Source organism: Sesamum indicum, linkage group LG1 (genome assembly GCF_026168435.1).
Source record: "Sesamum indicum cultivar Baizhima isolate 11 linkage group LG1, ASM2616843v1, whole genome shotgun sequence".
NCBI classification, from domain to species: Eukaryota; Viridiplantae; Streptophyta; class Magnoliopsida; order Lamiales; family Pedaliaceae; genus Sesamum; species Sesamum indicum.
In genome coordinates, this window is record NC_142657.1 from 20607026 (window position 1) to 20629094 (window position 22069).

Below are 22069 nucleotides of genomic sequence, written 5' to 3' on the forward strand. Positions count from 1 at the left end.
AAAAATTCGAATTCAAACTGTCGTTCTATCCTTTCAAGGGACTATTGTGGATAAATTTTAGTTGTTGATGGTAATACTTTATTCGTATTTAAATGAATACATATTGCGATTTAAATGAGTTTGCATATTATTTCGTAAAAGGAAAGGAGAAAAGAAAACGGCATCCACTTTCCAGTTGTTGGAAAGTAGGAGTTGTAAAGTCCATTTTAAAAGAAATGTGCAAAGTTGTTGTCATGTTAACTCATCGATCAATAATAGATCAGACATATGAAGTTTGATTTGTAATTACGATCGATATCTGGCGTATTACGAAATTACTCATATATAATAATTTCTATATCGTGTAACTAAATTTCGATTTGGTTCAACAGTATATTATCTAATGCTTTATTTTTTAATAATCACTTACAAGAATTTCATATTTGAATAGAGTATAGTATGAGATAGAGTATAGTATGAGAATCTAATAACAGTATATATATTTGTTCAACTTTAATTTGTGTTGCGTTATACTATCATATGTTTGTGTAAGGAATAAAAATTTGACAAAAAATGATTTAATTTTTGTTTCTTGATTTTCCGTGCGTGGTAGCCATGCAGAGTACATATAAAATAGGAGACCAGCGATTCCAGTCACCCTCATTTACCGCTGGGAGAAGTTGGAGGTCGTTGAAAAACCTCCGGCATTTTTCACCGTTTCTTCCCCATTTCTTCACATTAATCCCTAATTAAAATCTCCTGTTCTGATCGATTTCAATTTTGGAAATCCGTTTTCCCCTTTGAGTCTCATTACTGATCATCTAAGCATCGGAGACATTTGTTTTGTTTTGTTTTTTGTGTGTTTTTGTTTTTTTTGTTTTTCTGGATTCGTTCGCGAATCCAACAATCATTGCCGGCAATCAGTTGATGGGTCGTCTGTCGCTTGTGTGAAGGAATTGGAGGCCTGTAGTTTTTCTTGAAAGGGCTGGAAAATGGGTGTCATGTCGAAGCGAATGATGCCGGTTTGTGACAGCCTCTGCATCTGTTGCCCGGGAATGCGGCCCAGATCGCGGCACCCTGTCAAGCGCTACAAGAAGCTGTTGGCTGATATTTATCCGAAGAATATGGTTGGTTCCATCTAAAGTGTATTATTATTAAATTGATTAATGTTTGTTGATCTATTTCTTGTTTGAAAATGATGCACTTTATGATAATTCTAGGTATTTTGATAAATTATTTGAATTACAGATTACATATTCGGATATTTTGATAGTTGCTCTAGAATAATTCTACGTTTTTGTGATCCTGCATTTCTTTTAACGCATATGGTGAAAGAAAAATATCTTTTTCTTTTTCCGCTTAAATATATAAGGTGATTAAGGTTTATGAATGTCTCTAGGAGCAGGTCAATGGCGTCAAATAGTTATGTATCAATGTGCTATGCTACTAAGATGTTTGGAACGACCACCCACTCTGTGATTTTTTTCATTTGGATTATGCTAGCCACTCTTTTTCGTGTCCCTCTAAGAGTTTTGTGTTTTTAAGAGATTAAATCAATCATTTGGATTCTACCACCATAGCTTCTCTTGCTTTTGCACTTTCAAGAATTAGCTGAGCAAAATTCAATATTGAAGCATATGCGTCTTGTTGAGTTTGTTAGTCAGTCTACTTGACACTAGCTGAGAGTTTGTTGGTACAACTATATAGAAGTTTTAGACTCATCTTTCTATGAAAACTAAATTATTTGAAGATTTATCTGCAATTCTGCATTTCTTCATTCATTCTTTCTCCATTTTTGACAGGAGGAAGAACCTAATGATCGAAAAATCAGTAAATTGTGTGAATATGCTTCAAAAAATCCCCTACGAGTACCCAAGGTCAGATTGCTCTAATCATACGGTATTATATGAAATAGTAGTTTTCTCATACTTATGCCTTTAACCGTTGTATTTTCACATTTGAGTGCAATATTTTTCATGCGTTTCTTTCCCTGCATAAAATAACGTGAACATGATATTTATTGAGATTCATACATAAAATTCTAAAATTGTGTGAAACTAATATGCACGATGAAGTTTGAGTACTAGTACGTTGACTCTATGTTGTATCACTAGATATAGGTTGCATATGGGAACTTCATATAAATCAAACTTCCTTAAATTTTCTTTTCGTGGTTCTCATAGTTGTTTGAATGGTTGAATTAAGTTGTAATAAGGTCCAAACATTTTCCACATATTTGGCTGCTTTTCGTGGCTTGATCCCCACTTACATAAGCTGGAAATAACATGCCAGTCCGCATCCCTTCATATTTTTCACTGTTGGCATTGTCATGGACTTGCAATCATACCTCACATTTCCAAGGCCCACTCTTTTGTTCCTCTTCTCCAGTTGTGAAATGGGGTTTACATTAATAGAAACTCTTTAGTTGTTCCTGATATTGCTATTATGTTGATAATTATGAGTTAATTTCTGCTTGTTCTAAGTTATCTGATATGTATATATATTTACGAAATTTTCTCTAGAAAACATAATAATTATTTAATGGACATCATTTGACCTTGAGCGCCTGCGTGTATGTTATCCATTCAAACCATTTGGTTGACGGCATCCAGTTATATGGATTATTTTCAACTTAAGCTAATATTCATGTTTTCTTTTCAGATCCAGTTTGAAATGGGATTTTTGGTATTCACCTTCCCTTAGACATCCTATTAAGATCTTCTAGAATGAGGATTTTTTTCATTAACCTCTATACCTGCATAACCAAGTCTAAGTAGGTTAAGGGAGTGAGATGTATACATTTGTGCATATCTACTTCTCCTAGTTGCTAAGCTATGTTCATTCATTAACTGGGGCTTTTATAATCGCATTATTTCCTATGAAGTTGTGTGATTTGAAATACTTAACTTTTACTTATTATTGCAGTGCAAGCATATCATCTTTCACACATTGCAGTTGGCATACTTAAGTTTCTTATTGGACAAAAACTATAAATAACTAGTATTGACAGTTCATGGCTTATTAACCAGATTACAAGTTTACTTGAGGAAAGGTGTTACCGGGAACTGAGAAATGAAAATATTAACTGTGTAAAAGTTGTCATGTGTATCTACCGGAAGTTGGTTGTGTCTTGCCAGCAGCAAATGTGAGTTCAATTATCCCTGTACTTTTAGTTGAAGAGTTGTGTGTAAAAACATACATGATATTACAACATTTTCTAATTCAGTTCGAAAGAATGAGGCACTAAATTGATACAAGCAACATATTATGATCCATCTCATCGTATTATGTGTTAATGTTGAAAAAGTTGTTAAGAATAAATATGAATTACTTTATGAATCATAAGAATAAATAATGAATCTTATGATCCATTGCACAAGATTCACATTTTCTTCCTTTACATAATTTAAATGGTAGCAATCACTTTTCTCAGCTATTGTTTTTATGGTTTGATTATTTTGCAAGTTATGAACCATAAAGTTCTGTAGACATCCCCAGTTCTCAGAGATAAGATCTCTTAAAGTTTATTCTACACTATTCGTTGATTGTTTCTTTTGGAAGTTAAATCCACTATTAAGTTGGTTCAAAGTATGTTGTACATACAACATATGTTTGTAGTTTCCTATACATTTCGGTTTTGGAATTTATTTATTTTATTTTGAGTTTGTATTTGAAACAATTAAGAATTCTGGAAACATGCTGGCTTTAATTAATTATCAACTTTGACGATATGCAGCGCTATTGTTTTTTGTTGGTCAATTATTAGTTGTGCTCATATTTTATCAAGTATGTCTTTTAAGATGCAATTTTGACTATGTTAATGTTTAACATTGCTAACAAATTGGTTATTTCCACTATGCCAACTGTAAAGATAAATTATGTTATATTGATGCATGAAATGTTCAGTATCCTGACTTTCTTTTGGTTTTTGAGTTTTAGTAGCTGCATCATTTTCAATCAAGAAAATAAGTAAATACAACTGTGTCATGATTCTAAGTATCTTCGCTGTGTTTAAAAATTTCCCCAAAGTTAGACTTGTAGAAGATAAGGTCTATCTCATTTGAGCGTTTTGAAGGTAAGTTGTTTGATGTCGTGATTTTGTTTCATTATATATACTCTTCAAATTTAGATAATATTGCCAACTATTGTGTGCAGGCCATTGTTTGCTGGTAGTTTTTTGAGTATTATACACATTTTGCTGGATCAAACAAGGCATGATGAAATGAGAATTATTGGCTGCCATGCTCTTTTCGACTTTATAAATAACCAGGTAGTATTTATTATTGTATGTCCTTGAGGACCTGTTTGTTTGGCGGGAATGGAATATGATACACACAATATAATGGCAAGGAATTTGATTGCTAAGCATCATACTGCATTTCAAGTGTTCGTTTAGTGTAAGGTATTTAAATAGGAAAATAAATCAATGTCCTTGCAAATATTTGGTATACTATGTACGACATGAATGAGAATCATGTAAATTAACAAAAAGGTCCTCATCGTACATACATATTTATATGTTTATATAATACATAGTTAGGGATATAGAGATTATATACTATGTATGTCTATGCATTTACGCTTATACTAATATATATAATAATTTAAAAGAAAATAAAATGTGATGAATGCATATTTGCTTATAAATGTATAGATATATATTAATTTTATATTGAACTTATCTACACAAACATATTGCCAATTATCAATATAATAGATAAAAAATTAAAATGCATTAGAAACACAAATTATGATTAAGGAAATAAGAATTATAAGGAAACTAAGAAAAAGTCTAGATTTTCAAGGAAAAGGAATAAGAATACCACCAAAATATTAGGATTGCAAATTTCTGAATTTGGGTTAATATTCCCACAAAATATATTTCTTTCCCAAATTTTAAGTAATGTTGCCAAATAAAATAATATGATACTATGTAATTAAAAACTCCTAGAAGATTTACCATTCCCTGCCAAACAAACGGGTCCTTAGAGTACTTGCATTTGTATGACTTGGCTAATGTATTACTATTTATTTGTTTAGAGGGATGGCACCTATATGTTTAACTTGGAAGGATTGATTCCAAAACTCTGTCTTATAGCTCAGGAGATGGGAAATGATGAAAGGATGCTGCGTCTACGTTGTGCTGGGCTTCAAGCCCTCTCTTCTACGGTAAGCTGCTGCATCTGTTAGATCCCAATAAAAGTGTAGACAACAAAGAAATGATTTTTCTTGGAAGATTTATGTTGATTGGAGAACTGTTCCTGGGTTGCTCCTTTCTGCACCTAGGCCATCCATTTGTTTGCATAGGGGCACTTGTTAAGCCTTTTGCAGAATAGTGCACTATCAATCTATATATGTGCTCCATGAGTTTAGAAATTGCATAAGGTCATTTACTCACTGCATTTACTTGTGAGTGCTCCTGTTTGAATTGGAAGAAATGAAAAATTGAAAAGGTGATATAGTTGTGCATTTATACTTAATTGCAGTATAACATAACGGTTGAAAGTTAGTGTTGGTAGCATTAAAGGACTTCAAGTAGGGAGTTTTAGAAAAAAAAATGTATATTAAGACAAAGAATATTATTTTAGGACTTTGAGAAAAAGAAATCACGCATTCTGACTTGAATAACTGTTGTAATAATTGAAGGCTGGAAACTTCTATTAATATTCTCATTAACCTCTAATTAGTTGGAGGCATAGAATTATTTTCCTTTTGTGCTTTAAATAATAAAAGCATGTTTGTTTAGCATACCTGTTAAGTTCTCCTGTCAGGTTGTTTAGCATCACCTTTTCATTGCAGGTTCTGTATCATTTATTGATAATGTATGACAAAGAATGGTAGATTAATGTGAATTTTGTGTTCTCCTAACTGAATCACGTAAATTTTGACCAGTGATATGTTTGAAAATGCACCAAACTTGAGGTTTAATCTGTATAGTCTGTTCATTGATAACTTTTGTCAATTCAGTATATTAAAAAACTATTCTGATCTAGTGGTTAGGTTTGTCAATATGCCCAATTGTGGCTAAGCCAACATGATCTGCAATAATGTAGGAGAAGCATAGCACCATTAGCTGCAGAAGCAGTTTTTAGGATCAGATGTAGATATGCTATTGCTATGAAGCTTTTTCTCCTGACTTCCAAGAAAGATAGCTGAAAATACGATTAATAATTCCACAGTCTCCTTTTCGTACCCATCTTTTAAACCTTTAAGCAATGTTTGATATTTACATCTTTTATCTAATAATATATTTGGTTTTTGATAATACTGGCATACACTTCTAAATAAGTGTGGATTATATCCTCAGAACTTCCACTTCTAGTATGACATTGTTTTGATATCAAGAGAATAGATAATGTATACTTCTTTATAATTGAAGAGCATCAAATTGGGGTCTTTGATTTGTCAATTTTCTTTTCTTTTTTTTTTCTTTAGGATTTTTCATATTCTCTCACCAACTTACTAGATAATGTATATATCCTTCTTTCTTTTTAAATATTTATTTTAATACTATTTGAAATATTTATTTGGAAATTGGAATATTTTTTAACATTAATAATAAATTAAGTAATTAATTAAAATTAAAAATCCAAAACCATTTTTTTAAAGTTTCATTGATTATGCAAATGCATTTGGGGGCGTGCTTCACATACTAGTTGTGTTGAGTGATCATCTATGTTATTAACCAATTTTACTGGAATTACACAACTAAAGTTTTCAGCTCAAATACTTATCTGTGTTGATAAATTGTCTATGTTATTAGCTCTGGTTAAATGATCGGTTTGTTAGGTGTATAGGGGTAATCCTAGCATAGACTTTTCCTCTGTGGTGTGCTAGTTCCAAAAGATATTCTGTCAGGAACTCTCAAGGTTCTGGAAATTTCCCATGTATAATTGCTTGGATCTCTACCCTTCCATGTATGCTTTAATTTGGTTGACATTTGTTCATGTTATTTCATTCTATAATGATCTTCTGATTTTGATTCCTTTGCTAAGTAAAATTAAAGTGTATAATAATCTACTTGAATCTTTTGGTGGGCAGATTTGGTTTATGGGTGAATTCTGTCACATATCAACTGATTTTGACAATGTAAGTCTTTAGATTAAGTTTATTACTGATATTGAACTGTATTATGCTTCTAAATAACTATCCTTCATCTTAGATGTCTCGTCTTATGAGCTTTTCCAGTACTAGTTAACAGAGAGTAGTAACTTATTGCATATAATCATGTCTAACGACATTTTATACATTAGTTGCATTTTGGTGTCTTGCCACTTTTATACATAAGGAAGTTACCTTGTGTTCAAGTCAATGTTATGCTTATAGCATTTAATACCTACCACTGGTTCATTTTTGCGCTGCTTGTCGCTTGAGGGGTTTAGTAAGGAAGAAAGTGTCTTAAGGGGGATTTTGAATCTGCTTTAAAAGCTAGTTCTTTTACTTGATGTTTTGGTCCATCGTCTAAGCGAACACCATTATGGTTTCTGATAATCAAGAGATTTAAAAGAATAGCTGGTGTCTACACATTTATGCTCCATTCTTCTTATATGTTAAAGAACTCATGTTAGGTTGGGACTTTCATGTCAGCTGTTTGCCTTATTGTCATGAGGTGTATTAATTATATTTTGCTGCTCAATAATTATTTCTTGTTTATCAAAAGATCAGGTTGTTTCTGCTATCCTGGAAAATTGTCAAGACTCTGATAAGGAGACCAAATGTTCAGAAAATAGTAATCAGGACACCCAGAACAACTGTGATCAAGACGAGCATAAAGTTGAAAACCAAGTTCCTTTATCATCCGATGTCATGAATAGGGCTATTTCTTGGCGGATGATTGTCCATGATAAAGACTATTTTACCACGTAATTCCTCTTTCCAGGCTTTTTGCTAGAGTATATTTTTGGGTAGATGCCTTGCATTTCATATTCACCTGTATTGATTGTTTCCCTCTAAACAGAGCAGATACTGGAAGCCCTAAATTCTGGTCAAGAGTTTGCTTGCATAACATGGCAAAGTTGGCAAGAGAGGCAACAACTGTGCGTCGTGTTCTAGAGGCGTTGTTCTGTTACTTTGATCAGGGCAATCTGTGGTCTCCTGATCATGGGCTCGCCCTTCCTGTATTGCTGGACATGCAATCAATAGTGGAGAATTCTGGTCTTTAACTTTTTAAACTGCTAAATTTTGAATAGTGGGTTAGCTCACAATCGTCCATTGTTATCACGTGCATTTATGAGTTTGTTTTTCTGGCTTTATGACCTTACAGGGCATAATGCTCACTTCTTGCTATCTACTGTAATCAAGCATCTTGATCATAAGAATGTGCTGAAGGACCCCAATATGCAGATAGATATTGTTCATGTTGCTACCTCCCTGGTTCGAGTAACAAAGGCCCAGGCATCTGTGATGATTATTGGTGCATTTAGTGATATGATGAGACATTTGCGGAAAAGCATACACTGCTCTCTTGATGAATCAGAACTTGGAGGGGACATAATTCAATGGAATAGGAAGTTTCATGCAGCCATTGACGAGTGCCTTGTTCAATTGTCTTATAAGGTTATCAATTCATCTGCAAACTATTTCAGTAAATATATTAGCGGAATGGTATCTAGGAACTTACTGCTTCCAACAAGCTTGCCTGTAGTAGAAGTGATGTTGTGACTACAAGAATACATCACAATCCCAAAACACACACACACACACAGACAAACATACACACCCCTCTTTAGGACGGTTTTTGTGTTTTGAGTTAAAGGTGTTAGAAGAGAACTTAATGTAAGACTGCTCTTCGAAGCAGATTGGGGATGCTGGGCCCATTCTGGATTTGATGGCTGTGATGTTGGAGAATATTTCAAATATAACAGTTATGGCTAGAAACACAGTTGCGGCTGTCTATCGTGCTGCACAGATTGTTGCGTTCTTACCAAATTTGTTGTATCAGAACAAGGCATGGCTCTTCTCATTCTTAAATATCATTAACATCTCATATTTGATTGGAAGTTCAGTCATTCTTAAGTAGTTCTTTTATTTCCGTAGGCTTTCCCTGAAGCATTATTCCATCAAATACTTCTTGCCATGGTCAATCCAGATCATGAGACAAGGCTCGGAGCCCATCGCATATTTTCAGTTGTACTTGTTCCATCTTCTGTTTGCCCTCATATTGCCTTCACCAGCCAATGCTCAACTATTGGTGCTGATTTAGGGAGGACACTTTCTAGATCAGCTTCTGCCTTTTCTTCTTCAGCGGCTTTATTTGAGAAATTACGGAAAGAACATGGTTCTTTGCCAAAAATTGTAGATCAAGCTGATGAAACCTTGACTGATACAGAAGGAAATTCCGAAGACCAATCCTTGTTGACACGACTTAAATCCAGCTACAGTCGAAAGGCTACTATCAAAAGGCATTCTCTTCCTCCGGCTTTGGGTAATATGGAGAAGGAACTGGTACTTCACTTTAAAGCCAGTTGCATATTTCTCTTTAAATCCACTTGTGGTCAACTACTGTTTGGTTGAAATTGTAACAATGGAATGTATTTTCTGCAGAAGGGAATATCACTTAAGTTGAAAACACGACAAATCAGCCTCTTGCTTTCTTCGGTCTGGGTGCAGGCAATCTCTCACTTGAATACTCCTGTAAACTATGAAGCAATTGCTCATACTTACAGCTTGGTGGTGTTATTTTCACAAAACAAGGTAATAATCTGTACCAATGTTTGGTGAATCTATTTCCAATTTGTAATGTAATAGTTTACCCATGTTTGGTGAATCTATTTCCACTTTGTAATGCATATTTGATATTTTCTCCATATTGTTGTCTCTCATTTCGCATGTGTGCAAATATTACAAGATTGCCCTTGTACTTTTATATACTGTTATCAGCTTACTTTTCTTTAATCTATCACAGTAAGTCTACTTTTATCATTTCCAACAGTTTTTGGAGTTCAGTTAATTTAAGTCTATAGAAGAATGAATTGAAATACAGAAATATTACATTTTATAAAATTCATACTCATCTAAGTTCTATTAATCTAAAATACTTCCTGTACGGATGCATTATTAATATATATGATATTCAATCAGTACATTTCACTCTATCCTAATTTGACTTTCACTTTATTATGATTTACCTCTTTCCATTCTTCTCCTAATGGAGGAATGCTAGGAACTTCTGACTTTGTTCCTCTAATAACTGTGGGAAGTTGCGGTTTCTGTTGTCTTTTCTAATACATATTTCTTCATTCACTTGCTCCTTTAACTTACTCTTATGTCTAAGTATTATGCAATTAGTATCCTCATATAAATTGGCCATTCTATAATACCTTATGCGAAAATAGCTCCCCAGCTGACAAGGCTAGAGTTGAACTTAGAACATATGACATGCCAGTTTCTAAATGTACACTTCTCTCAACATACCTAATATTCGAGTTACTTTGAGTTCTTTGCTTAAGTAAATATCTCCTCCTTATAGATGCTGCATTGGTAGGGGTCAGATGCTGCCACTACACTTTGTTTTCATGCTTTAAATAAGAATTAGTTGTACTGCAGAGCAGGTTTACTTTGGGAGTGTGTCAGCCACAATCTTAAGGACTGATTTACAGTATCATGTTAAACTATACAGAAGCTGAGTAAAGCTTCTTATCCTTAACATGTACATCATGTATCTCAAGAATGTTGAGACTGTTTCACAGCAACATCTGTAAGAACTTCAGATGTGGGTATCTTTAATATGGATGTTGTGGAAAACTACCATTTTTTGGCAATATGTGGAGAGATTGTCAGTGACAAAATAACATTGTTTACAAAGTAGTGAAGAGGGAAGCTTTTGCAACCGTGTGGATTTGTGGACTAAAAAATTCTTCACGATCTATAATGTGCATTTATTAATGAAGGCCTTGTTGGTTATGTATAGACAAATGTACAGGAGTATTCTTTAGACGCAGGTTTCATTATAGCACTTTTAGGCTTTCACTTAGATGTTATCATTCCATCTCTATAATTTGATTGAAACATAAGATTTCTTCTTTTATCACTGAAATAGAATAAACAGTGAGAAATTGTAAATTGTTAGAGAAAATGAAAATATTCCGTATAGTGAAGTTTCAAGGGGACTAGGTTTGAAGATAAAGACAATTGAGGGTTTTTCCAGGAATGGAAGGACAAGATATTTGTATGTTGTTAACCATCAAGGGAAAGTACAAATCCTTGTTATCTTTCCTGATTGATTCAATCAACAGCTGTGTTATCGTTATGCAGTTAGTTCCTGTTTTTCCTACGAACTCATAATTAATAGAATCCAGACCTTATCCTAATCTTTACTTTTCCATTTACTTCCATTATGAATGCTTTTATTTTCTCATCTTGCAAAGTTTTGCCTTCATCTTTGTTGTTACTTGCAAATTTGCATTATCACCTGATAAGATGTAAGCATTTGTGTTTTTCATTGTGATTCTTTTTGTGTTTTGTTCTAATGATGCCTTCCTATGTTCTCAGAAATCTAGTAATGATATCCTCATTCGAAGTTTTCAGCTAGCACTTTCCTTAAGAAGCATATCTCTTCAAGGAGGTCAGTGCCAATTGATGGATATATCTTTTTTATCCATATGAGTGCATCCATGATGTGGATGACTAGGTGGTTATATATCGAAAAAAATCACCTAATCTACCAAAACTGCCTTTCTGGATCCCAATTGATGAATTCTTCCTGTCAAGGTTATATTGTATCAATTGTACCCACTCCAGGGCCCTTTTAATATCATGTTGTCCCCCTCTTCAGTGAACTTGAAAGTTTTGCTCTCTCTGCTATTAACAGTTCTTTCCTCTTCAGGATGTCGCCAATGAAACAAATATTGTATTTCATATGGTGCCTCTGAAAATGTTTACTTTTCATTGTTTTATCTCAAGTTTAGGGGCAATAACTAATATAACCTTTTTGGACGAGAGAACTGTGAAACATGCATGAAGTGTTGTTAGATATTAGACAGGATATGCCCTATACTATTATCAACCTTAAAGTGATACAGAACATTAGATTGGATAACTTATATTTAGTTGATACGATGTAATATCAACTTTTCAAACTTGATATATGACTTATGCTGATTTGTGCAGGACAACTTCAACCGTCACGCCGCAGGTCTCTTTTCACATTGGCTACATCGATGATACTTTTCTTGTCAAAAGCCTACAATTTTCTCCCTCTTGTCACATCTGCCAAGACTGCCTTAAGGGATGAAATAGTAGGTGTAATAGATTAGTATATGACATTTTCTGCTTAGGCCTCTTTATGAAATGTGAATACATGATGTTAATGAAATGTGAAGTGTCACGGATGCTATGTTGATGATCTTAACAGGTTGATCCTTTTCTCCGGTTGGTAGATGACTGCAAGCTGCAGGCTGTAGATCATAGAACAGGAATAGATGGTATGGTGAAAGTTTATGGATCAAAAGAAGATGATGAAGATGCATTAAAGTTGCTCTCAGCTATAAAAATTAGTGAGGAGCAATCTACAGAATATTTTGCTTCCATGATTTTGGAGAATTTGGGGAAGCTACCCAATGTAATCTTATCTGGTTATTTCTATAAAATCCATGTATGCTACTCATATGGTGCCCTATTTAAATCTTGCAATCTATGTGCAGGCTGAATTGTCCAATATAAAGGAACAGTTGATTAAAGACTTTCTTCCTGATGATGTATGTCCATTGGGAGCTCAGCTAGTCTCAGAAACTCCTGGAAAAATCTGCGAATCTGGTTCAAAAGATCTTTCTGAGGTGGTATTGTATACTACAATGCTCTCTGTTTGGTTTCTCATTCAAAGTTATATCTATTTGCCATAATGTTTATTGCAGGTTGAGCATTCAATATTTTCAGCAAGTGATGACGATCCAGGTGATTCATTTCTCAGTCGGACAGATTCCTGCTCCCCACTGACACTGGAGAGTCCCAGCCTATTGAGCGTCGATCAATTTATGGATATGGTATTTCAGCTTATTATCTGGTTTACTTTCTGTATATCTCCTGGGTTGATCTTGCTTGCAGCAATCAGATGTTTTTAGTTGTGGAAAGACGAGCATGTATGTGATTCTGAATAGGTGGTTCCCTTTTTATCTGGTTCTTGTTTGTCTTGCTATTTTTGTTTATTAGCTGAACAACTAACGATCTTCTGGAAGGATATTTCAATTGATCAATAATAGCTATTTACTGTTAAGAATTGAGACAAAAATAATAGATATAAAGGATGATTTTGGCAATTTGTTTCAGATAGATACTAGCCTTGAACATGGATTCACACCAAATAGGTTTCTAATGATAAAGATGTATGATTGATAAATTCATGATGTTGGGACAACCAAATGTTAAAGTCAAGGCTGCAAACTTAGCTGTATGAATTGAAGATTGAGCCTGCAGGTCCAGATCAAAGTTCTTCATCATGTACTCTTATGTGTTTTCCTGCATTATTAGATGGCAACTAGGGATTAACCTCAGGGACTTGGTTAATGTTATTCTTCAGAATCTGGAATTGGCATATTTCTTATACTCAACTAGACACTTAAGCATTAGAGGTGGCATTGCCCAGGTGTCCGAGACAACAAAAGAGGTCGGACAACTTTCGTCCTTAATCCCATCTAACATGCCATTCAAGGATATGGCAAGCCAGTGTGAGGCTCTTCAGATTGGAAAGCAGCAAGTCATGTCCAATTTCATGGCCGCCCCAGTGATTCAAGACAGTTCAACAAGCTTATGCTCTCAGGACAGCACCCAGGCACATACTAAACCGTCTTATTCAGATCTTCAGCCAGGATATTTTACGGTAAGTTGTTTCCATAAAATCGATCTTTAGCAATTTCTTTTAAAATAATGTCATGTGATCTGTGTACTCTATCTCAAAGTGGGTGGTGTTTGAAAGTTCATGTGCCTAGAAAGAGCATAAACTGGTTTGCAGTCTACATGATCAGTTGTCATGTAAAAGTTTCCCCACATAATATATTGTAAATTCCCACACTATGGAGCTCGTTGTTTTTGGTGATTCTTTCCCAACAGCGGGGCTTGTGCATGATGTTCTTCATAGTTGGTAACCAGAAAATTTCTCTTATATGTAGTGCTTGTAGGCAGTAATGGTCCTGCAATCTAGTATTTAGAAATATACATGCTCCATTCAAATTTACCCGAAAAATAGTTCATTACTAATGTTATAATTCAGAGGCTTGAAAATATTCTATAAGATTTACTTCAATTAGCAATTTTTTGGCAGACATCATTGATCACTGGTGTTCCCATGCGGTGTGGAGCTGAATTTCAGCATCAACCTGATTTCTTCTGTTTACCAGCTTCGTCTCCATACGATAACTTCCTGAAGGCTGCTGGGGGTTGATTTTATTTGTACATAGTCCGCTCTGCAAAATAATGTTGGCCGTTGAGTCGTATGTGCTTATTTATTTTCTTAAGAGGGTGATTTGTTTCAGGCGAAGAGCTCCAGAAGCTCAAATATAGTAATAGCTCTGATTTCTTGATGTAATCCCCTCAACTCTGATGGATGATTCAACATTTACACTTGTTTTGAACTGGTGTGAGGACTATGTAAATTAATAGAGACATGGTAATTTATTATCAAAATTTGAAGCACAATAACAACGTTCTTATCAAATAGTTAGGGAGGAAAGGAAAAAAGAAAAAAAGTTGATTTGCAGTCAAAGAGAGTTGGCATTTACATGGTCTTAAGAGTAGTTACTGTAATTATTAATAATTTTATAAATTGTGTTCTCAAAGAAAGGCTTATAAACACTTTATATAACATTTTATAAGATGTTTTTAAGGTTATAACATTTTATAAAATGTTTGAGATTTAGTATTTTGATTTCTACAACCAAAAGTAGGAAGCAAAAAAAAAGGAAAAAGAAAAAAGAAGAAGAAAAATTGAACTGGCATCCGACCCGAATTGGTCTATCCAGCAGTAGTTTGACCACGTGAATGCTAACTCATTCACTCCCACTCTCTCTCCAGAATCTTCTTCGATCGCTACAAAGAAAGAACAAAGATAATTGCTCACTTTCTCATTCGAGCTGAGAAAAGGAAAAGAAAATCCGGGGATATTGAATCTTATTCGGCAAAAAGGACTGAACAAATTGCGGTAAGTCTGCTCAGTTGCGACGCTCCAAGTCAGCAATTTCTTGTAATCCTCCGTTTTGCTTCATTTATGATTACTATCCAAGTGATTATTCCAAAGTATCAGCTTGTTGATCGTTTAATCACGAGTCTCACGACCTTTTTTTCTCTTGCATCTGTAGTTTTAGAGAAACCCATTTGACTGAAATCAGTGTCATTGTGGTGTCCAGTTGCAATCGTGTAGGGAATGTTAACTAATCTTGCTCTACCTGACATAATTATTGGTCTATTGGATTTGTTCTAGTGTTCTGGAGATTTGGCGAAGGATTCTTTCATAAGCCTATTTTTTGAAGAAGTCGCTAAGGATTTGAATAATGGTGGAATTGGAGGAGCAGAGGAGGCCACCTTCAGGTGACTGTGTCTTTTATCTTAGATATTGTGTTGAAAACTCTGTGATTTTGAAGAATTATGGTTTTGTGTTTATGGTTCTGTCTGACTACATAATACCTTAAGAATGGGTGATTAATCTATGTTGTGTGATTTGTGCTTTAAGATTGAAGATTTATGAGCTGAGAAACTGATTGACAACTGGAAATAATTCGCCTTCGGCTTTTCTTTGTATTGCTTGCGATGTTGAGGGAGTGTCACTGATTATATCTACACATTTGGTAATGATTATAGCTAGTTGTTTACCATCCATCCTACTTATGATATTGAGGAAGTCTTTAGTTTCCGGAGATACAACAGTGGCTTTACTTAATATTACTTTTCCTTCAGGTGATGAGATATTTTTTTTCTAATTGATTGTGTGGATAATCTTTATACGAGCTATATAATATAGTTTTCAAAAAAACACATGTGAAATATTTCTTTATTCATGGATCAATTGTTCAAGTTTGGAAGTTTGTGATGAGAAAATGAATGAAGTGATAAAACATGTTCTATGCAGATAGAGATGGCGATGATGATATTATCACAGAAGGAGCCTCAGTTGTGCATGGAGAACCTCCCCAAGATGAAACAGGCCCTCCTAAAGTAGATTCGGAAGTTGAAGTTCTCCATGAGAAAGTTAAGAAGCAAATCATGAAGGAAGGCCATGGTCAGAAGCCATCAAAATATTCGACTTGCTTCTGTAAGTCCATTGAGAAAACTCTAATTTGAACTTTTGAATGCCTTTCAACTATAAGACTCACATTTTAAAATCAAGGTACTAGTATATACACATGTCAGTTTCGGAAGAAACTTGGTTCCATATTTTCGAGTCATTGTTAATCAAGGCCTTTATTTTTGTGTTGCCTGTTAGAGAATTGCAGTTTAAAATATTGATAGCTGCGACTTGTTTTCTTTAGGAGATGAGGTCAAAATGTCAAATCATTGAATTGAAAGTTGTGAAATTTGATCTGTGGTCAAAGCTGATTGACTCCTAAGTTGCATATGTGACCTTTCTGCTGAAGTTACTATGGCCTGCTTTCAACCTTCTGGATGTAGTTTACAAATGTTCAAGTCCAAAATTCTTATCACTCAAATGCTTTGTCTTCCATATTGCTCTGACATTCATTTTATTTCCCCTATTGCAACCAAACATCATTTCTTCAGTTCAGATACAGCATATGTAATTTCCTGAAAGTAAAATCTTGTCACTTTTACTTCATGGATCTTCTAAAGTTGCCCATGAAATATATTATCAACTGGCCTCTGATCTAAGCATGATAACACTCTCCTCCAGGAAAAAGTTGGTTCAGAAATCTATATTTGCTGTTCTGTGAAAGGATTATGGTATTGTTATATGATTCTATGTTTAAATGTAAAACTAACCACATTTTCCTTTCTTTTCTTTTTGTCCTTTTCTCATTTTTGAAATTTTTGGTCTGGCAGTGCATTACAGGGCATGGACAGAGAGCACCCAACACAAGTTCGAAGATACATGGCATGAACAACAACCCCTTGAGCTTGTACTGGGGAAAGGTTTCTACTAGGATTTTGCAAACAATTATTTTGGCTTATAATGTCTAGGATTCTAGATCTTCTCTGGAACTGCTAACTTCTCTGGTTTTCTGTTCTTCCAAAACCTCATTGTCCTTTTATTGCCAATTCGACCTTTTGAAACTTGCACTTTTGTTTTATTTTTATTTGTAGGTTATGTCCTGAAGACTTTGTTGAACTTTTTAGTTCTAATGGTACCCTTGTCATGACTTCTTGTAGGGGTCCTATGCTTTTATTCCCATGGCACCTTATGAAACCACGATATGAACTATTCATTGTAACAGCAACTAGAATTATATTTTGTCTTTGTGGAGCGTGTAAAACAACTTCACTTACATGGTGGCACTTTGCTTATTGAATCACAAGTTACTTACATGGTGGCACTTGGCCTTTTGAATCATAATTTGCTTTTGTGTACTGGTGGATCTTGTTTTGTGGAAATGTGACTCAAGGTTCCAACTATTCTTTACTACAGAGAAAAAAGAAATGACCGGGTTGGCCATTGGCATTTCTAGCATGAAATCTGGTGAACGCGCATTACTACATGTTGGTTGGGAACTAGGCTATGGAAAAGAAGGAAGTTTTTCTTTTCCAAATGTTCCTCCAATGGCAGATATTGTGTACGAAGTTGAACTGATTGGTTTTGACGAGACTAAGGAAGTGAGTGTTCTACACCTAGGCTCATAAAAATGCTTTCTTATGTATTTGAACTGGTTATAGATTAAATTGATGCAAAGATGTTGACTATTTCAGTGGTTGAAAATTTTTAAAGGGAAAAGCTTGCAGTGACATGACAGTAGAGGAGAGAATCGGTGCAGCAGATAGAAGAAAGATGGATGGGAATGCATTATTCAAGGAGGAAAAATTGGAGGAGGCAATGCAACAGTATGAAATGGTAGCAAACCACTCCTCTCTAGCAGTATGTTTTACTATCTTTTCTTTTCATTGCTTCAGTATGTATTGTCATGTGCTCCAGGCCATAGCGTATATGGGAGATGACTTCATGTTCCAGTTGTTTGGGAAGTACCGAGATATGGCTTTGTCAGTAAAAAATCCTTGTCACCTCAACATGGCAGCATGCCTGATAAAGCTCAAGCGCTATGATGAAGCGATTGCACATTGTGGTATTGTAAGTAATCTGTTTTGTCAAATGTATGACTTAAGTGTGTTTTCTATCTGAAAGACCCTTCTGAGTTGCTTCGTCAGTTGATGCTTCCACTTCTTCCTCTTGATTCCTACCCTCACCTCCACAGTTTTCATGATGTCTTTTGGGCATATTAAAATATTCTGGTTTAAACTTTCCTGTTGTTTCTGTATCTAGCTTAATACAGAATGTTCTACTTCAGCAAGGTATCACTTTAGTCCAAGAGTACCAAATTTTGCCACTGTCATGAAACCCCATGGCTGATGGTTGGTGGCTTTTAAAATTGTCTTAGCTGTTGGACTATTAAAAATCAATCTCAAGTATAGGACAATATGCAATTCTGCTGCCTGGCATGTTTTGCTTTGCTGATTGTTTCAGACAAATCTTCAGCTGGCACGCAAGTGATGAAAGCTGTGCGAACAAAAAGTTTTATCTAGGCTAGAAATGGCTTGCGCTTGCTTATCTTCTTCTTAATGTTATTGCCACTTAGCTTTCTAAGCGTATTTAACCTGATATTTGGCACTGAGACTTCAAAATCTTGGATCAGTAAGTTAAACACAAAGCGTAGTAGAATTCTTGAAATAAGCAGCTGACTGGATAATGCTCTGTAGGTTTTGGTGGAGGATGAACACAATGTCAAAGCACTGTTTAGACGTGGCAAAGCTAGAGCAGAACTCGGGCAGACAGATGCTGCTCGTGAAGATTTCTTGAAGGCGCGCAAGTATGCCCCACAAGACAAAGCAATAGCGAAAGAGTTGCGTCTCCTAGCAGAACATGAAAAGGCTGTATATCAGAAGCAGAAGGAGCTCTACAAAGGATTATTTGGAGCAAGGCCTGATCCGAAACCAAAGCCTAAAAATTGGTTGATTTTAATTTGGCAATGGTTGTTGTCATTATTTTATCGCCTTTTCAAGGGACAGAGGCAGAAGGCTGATTGATGTTACTCAAGTTGAGAGATCCACTTGTGAAGTGCACATTACTTGCAACTCATCATCCAACTCCTTAATATTAGAACTTCTCCAATAATATTTTTGTCTTACTCATCAACCATCTTGAATTATACTTTATATGGCAATTGAAGGTTTTGGAGATGAAGTTTCAGCTGGCTTTATGTGGCTACAGATGTCCGAAGATCTGATTCAAGTTCTGAGTCCACAAATTATTTCTGATTGGCATTCCAATTTTTTCTTCCTATCATATTTGTTGAAACCGGATTACAGTTCTAGGTCCCAGTTGAGATATGCCTAAATTGTCGAAGAATGCGTTGTTTTGGAAACCTCTGCTAACAAGGCAACTTGAAGCCAAATTGTTGACCAGATGACTGCAGACGGCGGTCTCTTCTAGCAAGGCAACTTGAAGCCAAATTGTTGACCAGACGACTGCAGACAGCGTTCTCTTCTAGCAAGGCAACTTAAAGCCAATTTGTTGGGCAGACACTGCAGATGGCGATCTATGCCTGTGAAATCTGGCTTTAGGGATGCTGAGGAGAGAACAAGATTTAGCTTCTAGGTTATGTAACTTTATGGTCTCCAAGAACTTCATTGTCCAACATTTTTTCATTGTTCTGTTCATTTTTCACACACCAAGAAACAAAAAGAAACATATTCCGGAAGTTTATACTTACATTGATCAATAAACTATTCAGAATATACAATCCAAATCAAAACACATGCCATACAACCCTAGTTTACCTGACACCAAAAAACAAAGTCTTCAGACAGAAGAACACTGATGAGAGCTCATGCATGATTCATCATCAAAATCTTCTTATTCCCCGAAAAAAGACAAGAAATAATTCGTCCCCCTGTGGATGGATCATCACCATGGTTGTCTAAGCATGGACATCCATGCACAGTAAGCACAAACAATCTTCTGTGACATATACACATATACAGCAAATGACAGACTCATCAGTGCCAAGTCCTTCCAGTCCCCTTTCCTTTCTGGACTCAAATTATCCTTGATCCCTTTCCCAAGTTTCTCCACACCACCAAAAGATCTCTGGAAGAGCGACCCCTTTTCTTCCTTACTCCCCTTGGTTGTCTTCGTGTTGAACGCATTGTTAGAATCTCGATTTTGGCAGGAAACTATGGTGAAAGTTCTTGAATCACTTCTGATATTACTAAAATCTATAATGGGATTGTGTTTGTAGTGGCATAAAGGGGCAGTTGATAGAGCAGCCATGGAATAATTAGGGAAATTCACAGCATACAAGGATTTGAGTGCAGTGAGGAAGAAGATGAACGAATAAAGATATTTTGGCTGAAAGCAGAAGATTTGAGAGTGATAGTGCTACTGCTATGTGAGAAAATATCTGAGGAGGGAGCTTAGAAATGTCATGGATAAGGAAAAGGGTGTGTATGGGCCTCCTTAATTTGTCTTACAAACACTGAGCAGCAAAATAATGCAAATGTTGGTCAACAAAGAATCACAGTGGTTAGATTGTGTGTTTGGTGATAATTATCAGTATTATATGCAGATACTTTTAACTGTTAAAATTAAGTATTCATTACACTTAAATCCTCTCTAAAAATACAAATTATAATTTTCCTTCAAAAAGATTTCAAAGTTACACTTACACCTCCTCTAAAAATTTTTCATTTGCACTTGACCCCTCTTCCATTAGGGTTTGTAGGGAAAATACTGACATTAAAAAAAAAAAATCTAATATTCATATGTATATTTTTGTACTTATAATGGGATAAATGTAATATATATATATATATAGAGAGAGAGAGAGAGAGAGTGATGTTAATATTATTACAATTTTTTCCTTATACATGAGAATGTTAAATAAGGGGTAAAATTAAAAATTTATATAATATTATTTTATTAACGTCAGTATTTATCATTCAAACCATCGCGAAAAGGGCTCAGGTGTAAATGGTGTAAGTGTAATTTTGACTCTTTTAGGAGAAAATATAATTTTATATCTTTAAAGAAGGTCTAAATGAACACTAAAATTAATGTAGGTTTTATAAATATTCTTTTTGATGCGTGAATAAATTATATAAACTTGTTAAAAATTTGTATTTACAAACATAAAAGTATATATCCGGACTTCTTTTAATTTTTGATTCACAACGAAACTACATATGTAGACACAATAATAATATTATTGAGTATACATAAATTTTTTTTTGAAATTTATTCTTGTTTTAGAATAATTATTCTTCTTGATTCTACTTGTCTTCTTTCATTTACTAGTTAAGTTATTGCTATTTAAACATATATTCTTCCGTTTTTGGTAATCACCCAAAAAAAGATTTGAACATATTCAATTTTTTCTTAAAAATTTCAGGATAACTAAGAGAATTATATGCATGTAAATGTATTATAATTAGGTTGTTTCTATTATTTTATTCTAAAAATACGTACGTCACTCTAAAAAAATATGTTGCTAAGTTCAATGCTGCCATACGACAATAGTTCTTACTCCAACAAATAATAGAACAAATATGAAAGACAATTCTTACTCAAGTTACGTTTAGTCAAATTAAGTCAATTACGAAGTAAGTGTTATATATTTGCTGTGATTAATTATTTTTTTTTTGAATTGTACCCCATCATACAACAAGTGTATTGTACTTATCAGATAATTAGTTCAAATGCAATGAAACTCAATTTGTATAATTTTAACCCGAACTCGATCAACATGGTGCCACATCAACAAAACCCAACCAATCACATCGGCAACATATGTACCAAATTTTGGGTCCCAACATCAACTCAAATATATTAATTAATGCTGTGATCTTTACGAAATCTTGTGTTAATTGACAATTGATATTAATTAATATATACTTTCTATCTTTAGAGAAGGCACTAACTGGACAAAGTGCAGTGTTAGGGTGCCCA

The 22069-nt window shown here is 34.6% G+C and overlaps 2 protein-coding genes across 3 annotated transcripts; both read left to right on the top strand.

The window, feature by feature from the left end:
* The first annotated feature begins 497 nt into the window (after nucleotides 1-497).
* Nucleotides 498-14595, top strand: LOC105169196 (protein SEMI-ROLLED LEAF 2). 2 transcript variants are annotated; one of them, XM_088884660.1, is made up of 19 exons: nucleotides 498-1106; nucleotides 1782-1856; nucleotides 3009-3124; nucleotides 4135-4249; nucleotides 5020-5148; nucleotides 7021-7068; nucleotides 7645-7841; nucleotides 7937-8133; nucleotides 8243-8535; nucleotides 8777-8926; nucleotides 9016-9423; nucleotides 9523-9672; nucleotides 11470-11542; nucleotides 12088-12215; nucleotides 12332-12538; nucleotides 12621-12752; nucleotides 12831-12959; nucleotides 13493-13792; nucleotides 14234-14595. In XM_088884660.1, the coding sequence occupies exons 1-19, from the start codon at nucleotides 972-974 to the stop codon at nucleotides 14351-14353; spliced, it is 3102 nt and encodes a 1033-aa protein (XP_088740786.1). In that variant the 5' UTR covers nucleotides 498-971; the 3' UTR covers nucleotides 14354-14595. The 2 variants fall into 2 exon arrangements, with proteins under 2 accessions (XP_088740786.1, XP_011087843.1); XM_011089541.3 differs by having other exon boundaries at nucleotides 504-1106; nucleotides 13559-13792.
* A 350-nt stretch (nucleotides 14596-14945) lies between these two features.
* TWD1 (FKBP-type peptidyl-prolyl cis-trans isomerase family protein) lies at nucleotides 14946-19319 on the top strand. Its single transcript, XM_011089552.3, has 8 exons — nucleotides 14946-15109; nucleotides 15389-15495; nucleotides 16034-16216; nucleotides 16960-17049; nucleotides 17543-17727; nucleotides 17840-17962; nucleotides 18044-18196; nucleotides 18823-19319. Exons 2-8 carry the CDS (start codon nucleotides 15459-15461, stop codon nucleotides 19147-19149), a joined length of 1098 nt encoding a protein of 365 aa, XP_011087854.1. The 5' UTR covers nucleotides 14946-15109; nucleotides 15389-15458; the 3' UTR covers nucleotides 19150-19319.
* Nucleotides 19320-22069: the final 2750 nt, after the last annotated feature.

Coding starts and splice junctions, on each gene's coding strand:
- LOC105169196 (XM_088884660.1), top strand. CDS start 972: ATGGGTGTCATGTCGAAGCGAATGATGCCGGTTTGTGACAGCCTCTGC. Junction 11,543..12,087: donor AAGCATATCTCTTCAAGGAG/GTCAGTGCCAAT, acceptor TGATTTGTGCAG/GACAACTTCAACCGTCACGC. Junction 12,753..12,830: donor GTTCAAAAGATCTTTCTGAG/GTGGTATTGTAT, acceptor TGTTTATTGCAG/GTTGAGCATTCAATATTTTC.
- TWD1 (XM_011089552.3), top strand. CDS start 15,459: ATGGTGGAATTGGAGGAGCAGAGGAGGCCACCTTCAG. Junction 16,217..16,959: donor AAAATATTCGACTTGCTTCT/GTAAGTCCATTG, acceptor TTGGTCTGGCAG/TGCATTACAGGGCATGGACA. Junction 17,963..18,043: donor CAATGCAACAGTATGAAATG/GTAGCAAACCAC, acceptor CATGTGCTCCAG/GCCATAGCGTATATGGGAGA.